The sequence below is a fragment of the Haliotis rubra genome, unplaced genomic scaffold (genome assembly GCF_003918875.1).
Source record: "Haliotis rubra isolate DU_JTF1 unplaced genomic scaffold, ASM391887v1 Scf532, whole genome shotgun sequence".
NCBI classification, from domain to species: Eukaryota; Metazoa; Mollusca; class Gastropoda; order Lepetellida; family Haliotidae; genus Haliotis; species Haliotis rubra.
Genome location: NW_025767227.1, coordinates 425,283 through 442,785, shown reverse-complemented (window position 1 = coordinate 442,785; position 17,503 = coordinate 425,283). Strand labels below are relative to the sequence as shown.

The window sequence follows — 17,503 nt, the reverse complement described above, 5'->3', positions numbered from 1 at the left end:
ATATAAATACGCATGAGTTTGAATCCCAGATTAGCCCCAATAGTGAACCAAGTTTACGAAACACTCGTTACCCCGAGTTTTCCGAATGAATTAAACTGATGCAGTGATTTAACTGAAATATTCACATCGGCGTGAAGCACCTCTCCCACATTGTCAATAAGACGTAGAGGCTCGTTTGTACGTACACCACACGTCTATAAGGGAATCAATACTCCTTACAAACCTCTTCAAAGTGACTTCCGTGTATGTTAACCCTTAATATCCTACAGTGTTGATCATATGTTGATTACCATGAACCATGAACCATGGCAACTATTCAACAATGAAGTCACAGTCCTTGACATGCTTTTTGGGGACAGCCCTGTTTGCTTTGAGGACTGCTTCAGTCTCTGTACACACTCTCTCGGTGTAGACTGGGTAGCTTGGTCAGGAGAACACAACGCAAGGGTGTTTAACCCAGTGCCCGGGAGAATATCGGTCGGCTATTTCTGTCGGCCGGGCATGTTTACACCAAGGCTAAGCTGTTCATGCAGATCCGCAGGTCTGAGGAGAAGGTAGGTTATCGAAATAACAGCCGTGAGCTGTATAACGAAGGTGTCATAAACACAGCGTTGTACTACCTCACTGTACAGCAAGGAAGGTATATTGGTTTTTTAACGTTGTGTTGAAATATCAGAATTTCTTCGGCATATCGGCAAACGCCCATTACCCTGGTTACTATGGACGCTGTGATTGTGTTTGCATGGTTACCTTGTGTGTTTACGGATATTCTCCGCCATCTGAGCGTTAATCTCATGCCGTGATATGCTTTATCAAGCCTATAGCCACAACCTAAACTGTGTAATGTATTTCCTCAACAGTCTGAAGCATTTTGAAGACAATTAGGTCGACATATGTTTTGCGATAATTCTCAGTAGAAAATTTCAGAGATTTCTTCCACAGAGAGATCGTAGCGCTACGACCGTCGTAAGTCCATGTTATAGTATAGGGGTCGCCTTAGAGCAATCATTGCTTTGTGAAATAATGATCTGGACAAGCGTTTTATATTACTAGTTAAGAAAGGTTAATATTTATATTTCTCTTTGTTTCGTGGACAAGTACCATGTCACCATTTTGAATTCTTCAGGAGCCCATCTATGCCCGTCCATGAGTGAGACGTTGCGACCTGGAAATTACCTCCCCTTGTTGGGCTACAATGGGTGTGAGTTTCCGGTATATCCCGCAGACAAGGACCTGCACTCACACATCACACAGATTAGGGATCTAGCAGTGAGGCAGGAGGATGTCTTCATCGTTGGATATCCGTATTCAGGTGAGGGGGAAACAATACCAAACAGTGAGTGAGTGAATGAGTTTAGATTTACGCCGTTTTATAGCAATATTCCAGCAATATCAAGGCCGGGTGACAGAAGAAATGGGCTTCAAACATTGTACCCATGTGGGAATCGAACCTGGATCTTCTGCGTGACGAGCGAACTGTTTAGCCACCAGGCTACCCCGCTGCCCCATAATACCAATACAAAAACGTAAAGCGCTCAAAATGAGCTCATTAATCATTGGCCATTCGTTGACAATGCATCGGATGGTCTGGAACAGAAATGTGTTTTTTTTAGTTCAAACTGTCAATAAGTGGTTTATCTGATCCAGTTTCATTATTTACGGTCCTCCTTCATATAGCGTTGCGTTAACAAATAATCACAAAACAGTATTCGTACGCTCATAAGAAACATGTGACGCATATATGACACAATATTCATTTATAAAACATGTAAGGGACCGTTCATAATTGATGGTTAGAAGGGCTGATGATGATTTTGATGGAGAAGCATGTACATTGTGAATGACCCCCCACCCCTACCTTCCCATAATTTCTAAGCATAATTTTAAACATATTTTATGTACAAAATTGATGACCACCACCATCCCCCATAGTACATGTGTACAAAATTAACCATAAATTACGAACGGTCCCTAAGCGGTTCTGTCCGTCTTGACAGTATGGTTGACAGTCTTGGAGATTGATACGTTAAAGCGGTCGCTGGTCACGCAAATAGGCGGGTTCGATTCCAGTATCGGAAAGTAAACCCCATTACTCGGTCACTCATTGACACCCCATTCAACCAGGGACGATGAGATAGCCCAGTGGGTATAGCACTGGCTCGCCACAAAAAAAAAAAGCCTGGTTCGATTCCGACGTTGCAATTGCCCACGGCCTGTCCGTCTTGGTATAGCAATGTAAACTCACTCACTCACTCGCTGCGGTGGTCGATATAGTCCGTTAAAGATGTCAATACTTGCTGTGTAATGATTGGAACAATTAAGAAACTGGCATAAAAGCAATTCACTCAAAACTCAAACGTTTCTTCCTCAGGATGTCGTTCGCTGTGGAAGATATTGAGCAGGCTCTGGACTCTCAGCACAGACGACCACCATGGCCGGACTGGTCAGTTCCACATGCTGGACTGTACCTCAGCTGACCAGCTGGCGGACCTTCCCAGCCCCCGGGTCCTAAATTCCCACTACCCTCTCCGTTACCTCCCATCACAGATACTCACCCACCAGCCAAAGATTCTCTACCTCCTGCGGAACCCGAAGGATGTTTGTGTGTCCCAACATCTCCACACAGAGAGGAGGAGGGGACGGGGCGACAGGACCTTTCAGGATTTCCTAGATGCATTTCTCAATCATTCCAGTGAGTGTTGGTTTAATAACATAAGTACAAGTAATATATTGCAATTAAATATTTTGCACATTGAAGACATTTTAGATTAGTCATGTCAAGTGAAAAGCTGCAGATTCTTTTCCAGTGTCCTCTGTTCAAAACTGACTTATGCAAAGAGTTACATAATCCAGACTTAATGGTTTGCGACGGTCAACTGTGTGGACAGCAAGCACAAGCCCTGGTGTCATTGCGAGGAGTTTTTTTTTTTTTTAAATATATAAAAATTTGAGATGAGCCCGACTCGAAATGCTTCACAGTACAATACATAATGTCATGATGTATTGTACTATGAAGTATTTTGAATCGGGGGTCATCTCAAAATATTTTTTTCTAAATCTTTAATCCTCGCAAAGACACGAGGGCCTGTGACAGCAAGTGACTAATTATTATATCAGGATATATAGTATGACCAGAAATTATTAAGAATTTTAGGAATATGTTTAATTGGATTTCTAGTATAAACAACCTTGACCAGCTATCAAGTACTTGGTTCATTCAAGACAGACAACTCCCTTAATCCTTTTTCATTAGTTTGTGAAGAGTTATCCCCCTTTGTTTACTTGCTAGCAGACGACATTTTCAATGATCCTCAGTAAGGATGATTTAGAGAAGAGGTAGTTGATTTTAGAGTATTATAACAAGGACATCAGATCAACTAAAATGATTTCAAGTAGAACAGGCAACCCTTTGTCCTCTGTTTATCGTGTTTTGAAAAATATTGCAAATGGGTATGGCACTGAGCACCAGGGAGGCGCAGGTAGGCCCAGAAAATTGACTGTCGGTGACAGGAGGCGGCTTGGTATTCTTGTTTCTAAAACCAAACGAAGGAGTTTAGAAAACTTAAGGCTGGATATGATTGATAGAGGAACTGTGGATGTCTGTAAGGAGACAATTAGAACTGAGCTCCAGCAATGGGTTGGCAGAAAAGTCGAGGAATTCCATCAACGATCATGAAACCTGAACAAAAGGAGCGAAGGTTGAACTGGTGCTTACAGCATAGAAATTGTAACTGGGACAATGTGATTTTCTCAGATAAAGGTTCTGTGTGGCTGTTTCCTAATACACTGAAATTCTGGACGAAACAAACTGAAAAACCTTTGTATCAGCGCCCAAAGTAAAGTCCGAAATTTAACGTGTGGGGTGGCATATCTGTGTATTTCAAGGGAATATGAACAGTGAGCGGTACACAGATATTCTCGAGGGACATTTACTTCCATCTGCTCACGTGTTCTATGGAAAGTCTGTCCTTATCTAAATCTCAAACTTCTAAAAATGCCACTCAAAGAAGCTCTTAAGGTCATGAATAGATATTTGAATCTGTAATGATATTCCCCTCTCAAACTGTTTCGTCCTGTACAGATATGAGATTGTGCTTGAATCATGAGGATTGTATTGTATTGATCTTGGAATAATTTGAAACAATACAATATATATGAGGTTCTCCTTTGACTTACGGCTTTGTGTAAATTTAGTTTTGGAATGTTTCACCAATGTTGTACAATAGGACATTAATTCTTACTGACAGCGAAACGTTGAAAATTTACTTGCTTTATTCGTTAATAGTTTTGTCATCAGAACAAATCTGAATACGAATGATGGCATCAACACTTTCTAAGATGCTGATATTTTTAATTGTGAACTAAATATACAGGTTAGCTCGGATGACGCGATATGTTTTTATTCTCGGAACTTTCAGTGTACAGGTAAAAATGGAATAGACGAATTGTTTCCAATGGCAGATTTATGTGTCATTCGAAGGATATCCTGTGAGAACAAGAGTCTTGTGTAATACCCCAAGTCAGTGCAGCTGGTTGTGACGGATGGTGTAACCGTGACGTTCATGAACTTAGTTGTTTCTTGCTTTGGTTGTGACGGGTGGTTTCACCGTGACGTTCATAAGATTTGTTATTTGGTTGCTATTGGCAGGTGGCTATAAAGTTCATGAAATGCGTTTTTCTTGCTGTTGCAGCAGGTTATGGTGGGTGGTTCAACTATGTGAGGCAATATCAACAGGCGTTTACAGAGAATCGAGATTTACTGGTACACACTCTCCGTTTTGAAGACACCCAGGCGGTAAGCTCCAATGTGCATTAATGTAAACTGATGGGCAATTAAAACTGAGTCGATAGTTCAATTCTAACAATTCATGAACATAAATCAAAACTTTTGATTAGAAAGACTGTTCATTTTCTCTTTTGATGCTGTGGCAAATTAAACCCCATTCTCTGACACCTTCACACAACTAATGGGAGCAGGCCTCGCCAGGCGAGACGAAACAGTCCCCTTGATGTAGGCGAGCCTGTTGTATTGCGTCGAAGACACCAGATGATGGAAACAGTCGAAAGGATGTTGTTGATAATGTCAAATAAAGATTGGCCGCTTGCCTTAGTCGACTAGTTCTGATCCTGTCGTTGGGGTCTATTCATCTCATCCCGGAAATGTTCTATAGAAGGTTGCTCCGGAGCACATGACAGCACAACAATGTTATAGTGCGTCACAAAGCCTATTGCAACACAATAATATACTGTTCGAGGCGCGCCTGGCGGTGACGTGAAGCAAGGTCACTGGATGTCGTGGTAACCTACAGTGCTCCTCAAACCGTCGCGAACAGTTTTGCCTCAGGAATTGTCCAATCTGTAACTGTACCAGTTTGATATCAGTTTTCATATTCAAGAGATAATGCAATAATGTATTCTCGGTCGTATAAACGCGCAAATGTAAGAGATGAGTGTGTAACGTGACCGAGATGTCCGTGTGTCGCTGTATATACAAGCACGGACGAATGTTTTATGGCGCCAGCCTATTGAGGTACCTGACCTCGTTTGGCTTGTATAACTCATCCAGGCACAGTCTCATGACACCGCGCCGACCAGCTCTCTAACACCTGAACGTTGAACGTTTTCGTCGGTACCCGGAAGTGCCATTTTTTCACGTCTTTTTGTATGGCTGAAACCAACAACGCCCCCTCTCCCGACAGACGCTCCATCCACTTGACCACGGAGGCGATCCATGAGTCCGAACAGGGCAAGGACAGCACCAGGTCACCAGGTAAGTGGCACCTTGATCTTGATGCGACCTCTCGTTTTTTTGGTCATTCTTGGGCTGTGGGGTAACCTAGTGGTTAAAGTGTTCGCTCGTCACGACGAAGACCCGGGTTCGATTCCCCACATGGGCAAAATGTGTGAAGCTATTTCCGGTGTCCCCCGCCGTGATATTGCTGGAATATTGCTAAAAGCGGCGTAAAACCATACTCACTCACTCATTTGGTCATTCTAAAAGTGTGAAAGTGTGTTGGTCTTGAGTGTTGTGAAATAGTAGATTAGTTTACAAGTTAGTGGTTACCTTTCCAGTATACCCTTCCACGGTGCATCCAATTACGTACACAGGAATAGTCTTGTCTGACGGAAAGGGCGTTGAGTGAGTATGTGAGTGAGTTTAGTTTTACGTCGCTTTTAGCAATATTCCAGCAATATCACAGTGGGGGACACCAGAAATGTACCCATATGGGAATCGAACCCGGGTCTACTGCGTGACGAGCGAACGCTTTAACCACTAGGCTACCCACCGCCCCGAAAGGGCGTTGATGAATGTGCTTCACAAATATCTTCACTATGACCTTGACCTCACATGTTGGTCACTGAATGAGTTGTCTTGACACTGGCGCTTGAAAGTAAAACTTGACGTTGTGGGCCTTTACGTAAGTCCATGTTAGTAAAAGGGTACAGATACCTGGTGGCTTCAATACTGATTAAAGGGGCGGTGGAGTAAGTCCAGTGGTGGACGCGTTGCTCGTCACACCGAAGCAGGGATCGGTTCAATCTGTGAAGCCCATTGCTGGTGATTTAGCTGTGATAATCCAAAAAGCGGCATAAAACCGAACTCACTCAATACTGATAGAAAAAATAGAAAACAAAACAAACACTCCTTGTAATGTCCCCACGAAGTCATGTATCAGCTTCCCTTATTTGTTACCATTTTTGTACCACGTCTCATGATAAATTCCGTTAGGGAATCAAGGAATCGAGTTACAATGGTATCATATAATTCATGTATCACGCATCCAACTACCAGTATGTTGGGGTTCCGTACGTGTCCGCAATGATTTTTAAATACCAAAATAAATGTCTACCTTTTATTGAATTAGTTGTACATTCAGGTATACTGTGGGGTGGGGTATTCAGTTTCAAATCAATTTGATGTGACCGTAATCTCAATTAAGTTTTGCCCAGTTTACGCTATATCAGTCACATACTTTCTATTACTCACGACGTTTCTATTGACCCCACTTGACGAACGTGAACTAAACTGTGCTTCAAGAGCTTTGGCGACACAGTGTTATGTCAAATGCATGTCAAGAGGAAGTACATACGAGATTTAAGCGTCTTTGTGAAATTATTTTAATGTACTTAGTCACGGATTAAACCAAAGTACTTAATCACTGGCATTTACTGATAGTCCTTCATCCAATATTTGATATAGGTCACTGATATATCTCAATAAAGTCATAGCCTACATGAACATGCTGTTTCTTTGTGGGATTCGAACTGTCTCAAGTATGCCTTATCCAAAAGCAATTGAGACGATGCCATATTTAGAGTTACTTCCCTTCGGACATAGCTCTACGACAGCGCAAGACATTTCCATTGGGCTGTCGCTGTAAGGAGTTTTAAGAAAAACAAAGCACGTCGCTTCAGTCTTCCCAGTCATGTGTGCAGGCGTGATCCATCGTCTGACGTAGAACCGTGGTACGTATCACTATGTTCTAAGAATGAAACCGCTTCAAAAATAACATTGGCGTGACCCTAAAGATTATCTGGTTAAAATCAGTGCTTAAATGCAATAGGTTGTCTTTTGAACCCTGTCTGCAACTACACTTTTGCAGAGGTGCATCACAAGTCTACCCTTGGGAAATGTCTGTGGCCAGTGAGGGTGTAACGTGTTACGTGCTTCTCAAGGTCTCGTGTAATATTTTCATTTCATTTCAATGATCCATTATGCACAGGTATATGTTTATGTTGTTTTCATATAATAAACTTTTCTGTCAGTTCAAGTCAAGTGCATAAATGTAGTAATTTCCATTACAGAACGAGGGATGCCAGGGGCGAACAATTATTAATTTACAGAGTTGTTACAATATACGAGGGTCCTGTAAATTTATGAAATAGTGAGTGTTCCATAGTGTACGATGTAAAAAAATGTGTTGATAACTGGGGCTGATACAGTTTTTGAGGGGTGGGGTGGGGTGGGGGAGGGTGTGTGTGTGTGCATAATCATAATTAATCTTTCCATCAACAATATTTGGGATATTTCGGATTATCAATCATTTTAGCCAGTCCCAGCTTAAGTCTTGCTAATGTCAATATTTATTGTTAATAAAGAATACTGACCATCATAAGAGAAGTGTGATAACGTCTTTATTATGTATTGGCATTCTTAGTTTTGTCATCGTTTCTTCAACAGTTGGGTAGGCAAAATAACTATTACTAGAATCTGTACTTCACTGAGGAAGTGAGAATCCCCTACTATGACATGTAACATTTGGCCACATTCTGCAAGGAATTGTGTCTTGAGAGATTGGCTTGTGAGCTGATGTACACTTACAGGTCACATGGATACACAAAAGTATGTGTTCTAGACTACCAGTTGTCAGACGTCCGTTTTGTGGAAGCCTCATTGAGCGAGTGGATGAGTGGGTTACATGGCTAAAGGTTCTCACTCTGAGACCGTGGGTTAAACTTCTGGATGGAACTCAACCCAAACAAGTACTAGAATCTGTACTTCACAGAAAAAGTGTAATCCCAAATATGCCATGTTACATTTGACCATTTCTAGAGTACATTGTGTATCCACAGAACAGCAGGGAGGGGTAGTTCATTCCAACCTAGCAGGGAGGGGTTGTTCATTCAACCTAGCAGGGAGGGGTTGTTCATTCCACCCAGCAGGGAGGGGTAGTTCATTCCACCTATCAGGGAGGGGTTGTTCATTCCACCTAGCAGGGAGGGGTTGTTCATTACACCTATCAGGGGGGGGTTGTTCATTCAACCTAGCAGGAGGGTTGTTCGCTCCACCCAGCAGGGAGGGGTTGTTCATTCCACCCAGCAGGAGGGGTTGTTCGTTCCACCTAGCAGGAGGGGTTGTTCGCTCCACCCAGCAGGGAGGGGTTGTTCGTTCCACCTATCAGGGAGGGGTTGTTCGTTCCACCTATCAGGGAGGGGTTGTTCGTTCCACCTAGCAGGGAGGGGTTGTTCGTTCCACCTAGCAGAGAGGGGTTGTTCGTTCCACCTAGCAGGGAGGGGTTGTTCGCTCCACCTAGCAGGAGGGGTTGTTCGTTCCACCTATCAGGGGAGGGGTTGTTCGTTCCACCTAGCAGGAAGGGGTTGTTCATTCCACCTAACAGGGAGGGGTTGTTCATTCCACCTAGCAGGGAGGGGTTGTTCATTCCACCTAGCAGGGAGGGGTTGTTCATTCCACCTAGCAGGGAGGGGTTGTTCGTTCCACCTAGCAGGGAGGGGTTGTTCATTCCACCTAGCAGGGAGGGGTTGTTCGTTCCACCTAGCAGAGAGGGGTTGTTCGTTCCACCTGTCATGGATGACACTTACAACAGTGCCAACCTTATTGAGATTCCCATCCTGGGATTTACCAGGGTCTTTCAGTGTTTTAATCCAAGTCAGTGAGTCAGTCAACAGCATGACTGACTGACTGAGTTTGGTTTTACGCCTCTTTTAGCAGTATTCCAGCAACATCACGGTGGAGAACACCAGAAATGGGCTTCACACATTGTACCCATGTGGGGATTCGAACCAGGGTCTTCGGCATGATGAGCCAACGCTTTAACCACTAGGCTACCCCACCGCCCCTCAACAGCATGAGCAACAGGAAGTAGGATCAGTTCAGTTACTCCTGGTGATGTATTTTATGCTATATTCAGCAATATTACTTTAACATCACTGTGGCCTTTAAATGAGGATGCTAACTCTTGCTTCCCTGATTTTTTACTTTGAGTCTTATTTCGTTACCCCTACATCATGAAAACTATTTAACAAAACTCTCAAAACCAGAATATTGAAAGTGGTTAGGCTCTCTGACTTGGTTGACACATGTCATCGTATCCCAATCGTGTAGATCGATGCTCATGCTGTTGATCACTGGATTGTCTGGTCCAGACTGGATTATTTACAGACAGACACCATATAGTTGCAATATTGCTGAGTGCGGCGTAAAACTAAACTCACTCGCTGTTGCTCATGTTGTCAATCACTAGGTATGCTAGAATCAGTTTGCTTAACTCTATAGCTGGAGTATTGCTGCACTGAAAACAGATTATCATATCATAATCATATTTGTGTTTCCTTTCCAGTTGTAATCTTGTTTCACATGTGGTGTTCACCAACTGAAGAAGATGTGTGGAGGAAAACATGCTCAAGGCAATAATATCCAAGCATGGCAAAACGAAACCAAGAACAGATAAGTAACGCTAACAGAGACCAGAACACAAGGCAAGCTGAATGTGTGGAAGGACAAGAAACAAGCCTAGAACAGATAAATAACGCTATCACCAAATGTGAGAGAGAACCTCAGGGAACAAACTTTCCCAGTGTAATTGAAGTCCGACGTCATGAGTGCAGTGAGTGTGGGAAAAGATTTAAAAGACTGGGACACCTAAAGACACACATGTTGTGTCACAGTGGAATCAAGCCCCATGAATGTGTTGAATGTGGCAGAACATTTTCACAAACCGGTAACCTGCAGATCCACATGCTGAATCACAGCGGGCTCAAACCTTACGAGTGTACAGTTTGTGGGAAGACGTTCAAGCAGACAAGTAACTTACAGAATCACATGCTGTATCACAGTGGAGTCAAGCCATATGAGTGTACAATCTGTGGGAAGAAATATACTCAGTCCAGTAACTTGAACACTCATATGATCAGTCATGGTGGAGTGAAGCCTTTTGAGTGTACGGAGTGTGGGAAAGCGTTCATTCAGTCAGCTCATCTACTCCGACACATGATTGTCCACAGTGCGGTCAAGTCTAACTATGTCTGTATGGAATGTGGGAAGACATTTGGACTCTGGCATAATCTGAAGAAACACATGAGAAGTCACAGTACGATAAGACCTTTTGAGTGCAATGAGTGTGAAAAGACATTTACAGAATCCAGTGACCTTCAGAGACATATGCTATGTCACAGGACAGATGAGCCATTTGAGTGTAAAGAGTGTGGGAAAACATTCAGACAACGGGGTAACTTACAGAAACATTCAAAGTGTCATAGTGGGGTCAAGCCTTTTGTGTGTGGGGAGTGTGGTTGGGCGTTTTCACGATCAGGTAACCTTCAGGAACATATGAAGAGTCACAGCGGAGTCAGGCCGTTTGAGTGTGGGGTTTGTGGGAAAGCTTTTGCCCGGTCAGTGAAGCTGCACATACACATGAGGAGCCACACTGGTGAGAAACCTTGTAAGTGCAGTGTTTGTGGGAAAGGATTTAGTGAAAAAAGTAGTCTGAATGTACACATGAAGCGCCACGGTGGTGTGAAACCTTTTCAGTGTAGTGAGTGTGGGAAAGCGTTCACAACATCCGGGCAGCTTCAGATGCATTCACGGAGCCACAGCGGAGTCAAACCTTACAAGTGTGATGAGTGTGAGAAGACGTTCACAGGGTCAAGCAACCTTCAGACACACAAGAGGCGACATCACAGCGGAGTCCAGTCTTACGAGTGTGATGTCTGCCGGAAAGTATTTAAGAAATCTGGGTTTCTGGAGAGACACAGAAACCACAAACACAGTGAACACAATGAACACGGTGAAGCAGATCCAGTGAATAATTAAATGAGGTGTAGTTTGGATGGTCAACCTGCATACAATTTTCAGCATCTTGTTTAGTGGAGAAGCAACACGCATGATAAGGTAATACTGTGTTGTACCATGGTACGAGGCTCATGATCATAATGATGCACTGATTTACAACTCCTGTGTCAGATTCATTACAACTTATGTTGAATAACTTTTCAAGAACCAGTTTATACAGATTCTCCAGTATTTCCTGGTAGGCTATAAATAACAGAATCTTCACAGTGCTCTCAAGCTCACATGATTCTTCCCAGAAATATCCCATCTTTGGTATCTGAAATTTGAAACCAAATGATTCAGGATTGTGCTTCACCTGTTAAAAGAGAGAGAATATGAATTAAAAGAACTCTATCGAACATGTATAATATTGCACCCTAACTTAATCTTGTTACTGAGGGACTGGCCATTCATCATGTTCAATATCTGGATTCTGATCCAGATTTTATATATGAGATCAAATGTTTAACTTATTCACTTAACCCACTGATAATTTTGTGCTCAGGAAGGAGGAGCCAAACAATTAAGAAATTTATTTCCCTCATCCAGCGTCCTGCGAAACATTTTTTTTTTCAAACTCAGGCAAAAAGCACCAAATCAACTGAAGTCAATTAAAATTTTCATTTGAAAAGTATTATAATATTACAGGTACATAAAATCTTGCAGCCAGTCTCATCCTCACTAGCCAGGGAAGTCAGCATTCTCCTGGTTGTGTGGTTGCCAAAGTGGAATAAATTGTAGGGAATGTTTTCAGTTAGTTTGTTGAAACAGATCAGTTGGTAACTTACACTATGACATTAAGGTTTATGAATATGCCTAAAAACACTTATACCCAATCAGAGTCTGGTACTCTGATCGCATTATACACAAGTTAAACCGAGGCCAGACTGAACCACCTCATTTCCTCAGATATGACAATATTCCATAAAGGGACATAATTGAGATGCACCTAGACCATGTAAAATTTCACCATCAAACCCTCCACAAAACCTTTTTATGAGCTTAGTAAATCTAAATGCAGATAATCACTGTGTTTATTGAATAACCCTTGACCAATAAAAGCTTTAAACATATTTTTGTTTAGCCATTAATCATGTTTATACTATTTATTTGCATAATCATATTATAAATACATAAAACACCATCACCGGATAACAATAAAATCTGATATGTCTCCCAAATGACATTACATCCTGGTACAATAGTGTTTATTGAAATAAGTATGCGTCACCTCAGCCAAGGCACCACTTTATTACATTCTATCATGAATTGGAAAATATATATCTGTTCCCGGTATAGAATTGTTACAGACCTCTGCTAAAGACTTGGCGCCGAGTATCATCTGAGCACTGTGCAATTCCAGATACATCACTGATGTGTTTCGCTGAAGGGAGGTGTGGCACTGACATGGAATAACTGAATATTTGTCCATTTTGTTAATGATTTTTTATAGTACATATTGGGTAGATAAGGACATATTTTATGGATTAACAACGTCTTTATTCGGTGATGCATCACCTGAATAAAGAAGTTGTTCATCCATAAAGTTTGTCCTCATCTGACTTTCCAAATTTCTAGATATGCCACTCAAAGAAGTTACATATTGGGTAATTCGGATTGTGGTATATGACACACAACATTCTTTATTGACATTTTGAGGCAATTGTCTTCTAAAGTATAACTGATATGCATTTGTCAGTCGTGGAATCATTTCTTGTTAACCCGTGTCCTTCAGCTAATTGTTTGTTTAATTAGTTATGATGGCACTGTCAGATTGTCAATTTGAATACACTTGTTCAGGCATACAACATGTGTCATATTTTGCTTTTCATTTATTCAGCTGTTTAGTAATAACACGTTATCTTTAGATTCTATCTGCAAGTCACATTTAACACCTGACACACTGAGCTGTCAATACATGTACATCAAGATCAGAAAGCTCATGTCATGGCTTGTCCAATGAAACTGAAGCTTCACATATTTCTACAATAACCTAACTTAAATTTACATTATGGCCATGATGAAAAAGCTTTATGTGTCTATTACTGACTCAGTATTGGCCAAATTGTACAGAAAATGTGGTAGAAGTACACTCAGTAGTGGGGAGTAACATAGATGTTCCGTTTTTTATGATAAATTATTTATTTATCCAACTCGGACCTTTGCACTTGGACCTTGTATGGTCGCTGTTAGATAAATTATTCACTTCCGTACTGTGTTTACATGACACCACTGTCCTTCTCATTTGTCCACAGTATGAAGACTTAAGAAAGTATTATATACCATCTAAGTACAGGTCCTGTCCCACATTTTACAAATTCCCTTTACAAACTAATGTCAACAGAAAATGTACAGCTACTTCAGAATATTGCTACGTTTATACACCATGCACTGTTAAATCGCAAACGCGCTTGTACCACACATCCATTGTAACTGTTTTTTACTTGTACTACGGGCCTCTGGGCTACAGTTCAAATAAAGAACTCTCACCTCACATGACACCACTGTGTGTATTTGGGGCAACTGTGAATGGATGTTGGGATTTGGGTATATATGTTGATAACACGTACACTTACCAATAGAGTATTGATTAATTGACATATTTTTGTGGGTTTGCGAAGCGGTATTTACGACCAGGATCTCCTAGTTGGTAGAAGAACGGAAAAAACATGTTTCTGGGCACTTTTTTACCTCGACATTGCCGTTTGAGGCACAGACACGCAAAATGTGATGACAATGTACCACACAGCCCCTTCTGCCCCTTATATGTCATGATGAAAGTTATTAGGCGTGTCGACGTGAGTTTGGTCATTATATTTTATTCATTGCATGTTTGGTACTTAAAACAAGAACAACATCACAACTGCGACTAAACTGTGTCAAACTCATTTAAGCAGTAGTAGTTAGTTAGTTATTCATGTCAGAAGTCAGAAACTTTCCATTTGAACATATCTTGAACATTGTACAAATATTTCATTTTCCGCGACTATAAAAATTGTCAGTTGGATAAACTTCGCGATTATCCTTTCTGTTCCATTATTTCAGGATATGAACTTTTAAGTCACTTTGACATGTTAAAAAAGTAAAGAAAACATCTTCAAAATTCCGCCATCTCTACATTTAATTTTTCAGACTTTAAATGCAACCGTCCTTGACCCTCGCCGTCTGACTACTACAATGTATTTGTTATAATTATTTGCACGACCAAGAGACGCAACACCAAACGGCGAAAAGCAGCACACAAGACGTTTGGCCACCAGTGCTACCAAAATAATGTTGAACTTGTGTCTTCAGATGATACAGAAGGCGCTGATGGTGAAGGTATCTTGGGTACAGCCATTCACTGTATAGCGTTGTCTCCCTTAGACAGAAACCTCTTTCTTGTGTTTCCAGGTTTGTTTCCCGTGTTCATAAGATTTCACAAGAGAGACAGCCGTCTGAGATAGTGAGAAAACCAAACTTCTAAATGTTCTGTTAAACCTCGGTATTTCCACAGAACCCCTACAAACAAACGCGTGGTCTGTGCAAGTTCCTGGATCTTGATATGGATGAAGAAGCTATATCAGACCTGGTAGAAGCGTGTTGTGACGCCAGCCACATACAGCCAGCTAAACGGGTGAAGAAGGAGGCCAACAGTGACAACATGGCAACCACGCCAGATATGTACTACACCGAGGGTGAGTTAGTGACGGAATAATGGCATACGCTGCACCAGTAAGTCTCAGCGTATCCGGGTATTCGCGCTGTGTTTGCCATGGCTGATTGTGTGTCATTTATGCTGTGTCTAGACAGTTGCCATGGCTGATTGTCATTAACCCTGTGTCTTGACCGTTGCCATGACCGTTGCCATGGCTGATTGTGTGTCTATTACCCTGTGTCTTGACCGTTGGCGTGGCTGATTGTGTGTCAATTACCCTGTCTTGACCGTTGCCATGGCTGATTGTGTCATTAACCCTGTGTCTTGACCGTTGCCATGGCTGATTGTTTGTCATTTACCCTGTGTCTTGACCGTTGCCATGGCTGATTGTGTGTCATTTACCCTGTCTTGACCGTTGCCATGGCTGATTGTGTGTCATTTACCCTGTCTTGACCGTTGCCATGGCTGATTGTGTGTCGTTAACCCTGTGTCTCGACATCTACCACGGCCAGACGGGATATTTTCAGGCAGTTCTTATAGTGTTGCCGACACTGGCGAAAAATATGAAACCAACTCCAACATCGTGCCAGTAATATGTGTAGCCGAAAGGTCGTGCCTGATGCCAGTGCTCTTGTCTTGCAGGTCAGGTAGGCGAGTGGAAGAACTGGCTTACAGTGACACAAGACGAAGAATTTGACGAAGCAATACGAGAGCATTTGGATGGTACCGAGCTTGACATTAGGTATTCTCTGTGATTGTATCATGTAATACCGGGTACCTGTAGGTCCCCAGTAACCAGTGCTTGTCACAAATGGGGAACAGGTGGTGCCCGGACTTTGAAAGTTTAATGTCACGGGCAAACAATGTGGGGGCGTGCCCTTGATTATCAATTACATTTTTATCTTTTACTGGAAAGTGTGTTCAACTAAAATCACAATGAAACTGTGTTTGTTTGACTGTGTAACGCACCTGTCCAGCTCTTATCTTTATATGGTGTTTATCAGCACCTGTATGGAAGTTATTTTGTATGCTTTATATTTTTTATTTTATTTTTTATTTCTATGGAGAATAGATCTGACACCTGTGCATGTGTTAATGACATACACACCTTAATGTGCATTTCTGTCAGCTGTGTTGCCATAGTAACAATTCATTTGATATTAACACTTTTGTGTAGTTAACAACATATTTCACGACTATTTCACCCAGCAACCGGTCTTTTCTTATGTATCATTACATATTTACAATATCATCTTGTATTTTAAACATTGACAACACGTTGCACCAGGAATCGAATGGAAACCTTTTCGGCAAGAAACTGAATGCTGATCAGGTACAGGTATCGGTTTAACGTAATATTGGCCGAAATCGTTGGCAAAAATAAGGGGATTTTAGCCACCCGTGAAGATCCGGGTTAGAATGGATCTTCACTAACCCATGTAAGAGGCGACTAACGGGATAGGTTGGTCAGGGTCGCTGACTTGGTTGACACATGTCATCAGCTCACAAATTCGCAGATCGATGCTCATGCTGTTGATCAGTGGATTGTCTGGTCCTGACTCGATTATTTACAGACAGCCACCATATAGCTGGAATATTGCGGCGTAAAATAAACTCACTCAATCCTATTTTAGCACTGTGGTGCAAACATTTGTCAACACAATACTCATACTGCTTGGGTGATGTAGTCGTGCATCACAATATACTGTTTTCTTTTATACACCAGGTACAATGAGTGAAGCCCATTTCTGGTGTCCCCCGCCGTGATATTGCTGGAATATTGCTAAAAGCGGCGTAAAACCAAACTCAGTCAGTCAGTTTATACACCAATATCGATTAGACTGTTGTTTATATGAAATGATCTCCATATATTGTGCTTGTTGTAACATTACAGTCGTGTTCGAATAAATATAATATCACCGAACTAATAATCACGTCTTTCCTAAACGTTTATCAGTCTCTGTAAGTATATGTAACCTGAATGAGTGAGAGTGAACCGACCCGTGAAAATCCGGGATGGAATTTGTCTTCAGCAACCCATGCTTGTCTTTATATGCGACACACGGAATGGACATGCTCGCAGACTTGGTTGATGCATGTCATCGTGTCCTTATTCAGTAGATCGATGCTTAATGTAAATCACAGGATTGTCTGGTCCAGACTTGATTATTTAGGGACCGCCCTCAGGTACCAGGAAAATCGCTGAGGCGTTAAACATCAAACAAATTAACATGACTGCTCGTAAGTGACCATTGCATGGCGTGTCCTAGGTGTTTTCCAATCGTCGAGGACGGATG

The 17,503-nt window shown here is 41.8% G+C and overlaps 2 protein-coding genes across 2 annotated transcripts; both read left to right on the top strand.

Moving 5' to 3' along the window:
- Positions 1–334: 334 nt before the first annotated feature.
- On the top strand, positions 335–16,688 carry LOC124253122 (sulfotransferase 4A1-like). Its single transcript, XM_046686841.1, has 6 exons — positions 335–554; positions 1,127–1,312; positions 2,372–2,692; positions 4,692–4,795; positions 15,066–15,246; positions 15,849–16,688. The coding sequence occupies exons 2-6, from the start codon at positions 1,147–1,149 to the stop codon at positions 15,959–15,961; spliced, it is 885 nt and encodes a 294-aa protein (XP_046542797.1). The 5' UTR covers positions 335–554; positions 1,127–1,146; the 3' UTR covers positions 15,962–16,688.
- LOC124253110 (zinc finger protein OZF-like) lies at positions 6,615–11,762 on the top strand. Its single transcript, XM_046686823.1, has 2 exons — positions 6,615–7,467; positions 10,080–11,762. Exon 2 carries the CDS (start codon positions 10,163–10,165, stop codon positions 11,549–11,551), a length of 1,389 nt encoding a protein of 462 aa, XP_046542779.1. The 5' UTR covers positions 6,615–7,467; positions 10,080–10,162; the 3' UTR covers positions 11,552–11,762.
- Positions 16,689–17,503: the final 815 nt, after the last annotated feature.

Coding starts and splice junctions, on each gene's coding strand:
- LOC124253122 (XM_046686841.1), top strand. CDS start 1,147: ATGAGTGAGACGTTGCGACCTGGAAATTACCTCCCCTTGTTGGGCTAC. Junction 4,796..15,065: donor GTTTTGAAGACACCCAGGCG/GTAAGCTCCAAT, acceptor GTATTTCCACAG/AACCCCTACAAACAAACGCG. Junction 15,247..15,848: donor AGATATGTACTACACCGAGG/GTGAGTTAGTGA, acceptor CTTGTCTTGCAG/GTCAGGTAGGCGAGTGGAAG.
- LOC124253110 (XM_046686823.1), top strand. CDS start 10,163: ATGGCAAAACGAAACCAAGAACAGATAAGTAACGCTAACAGAGACCAG.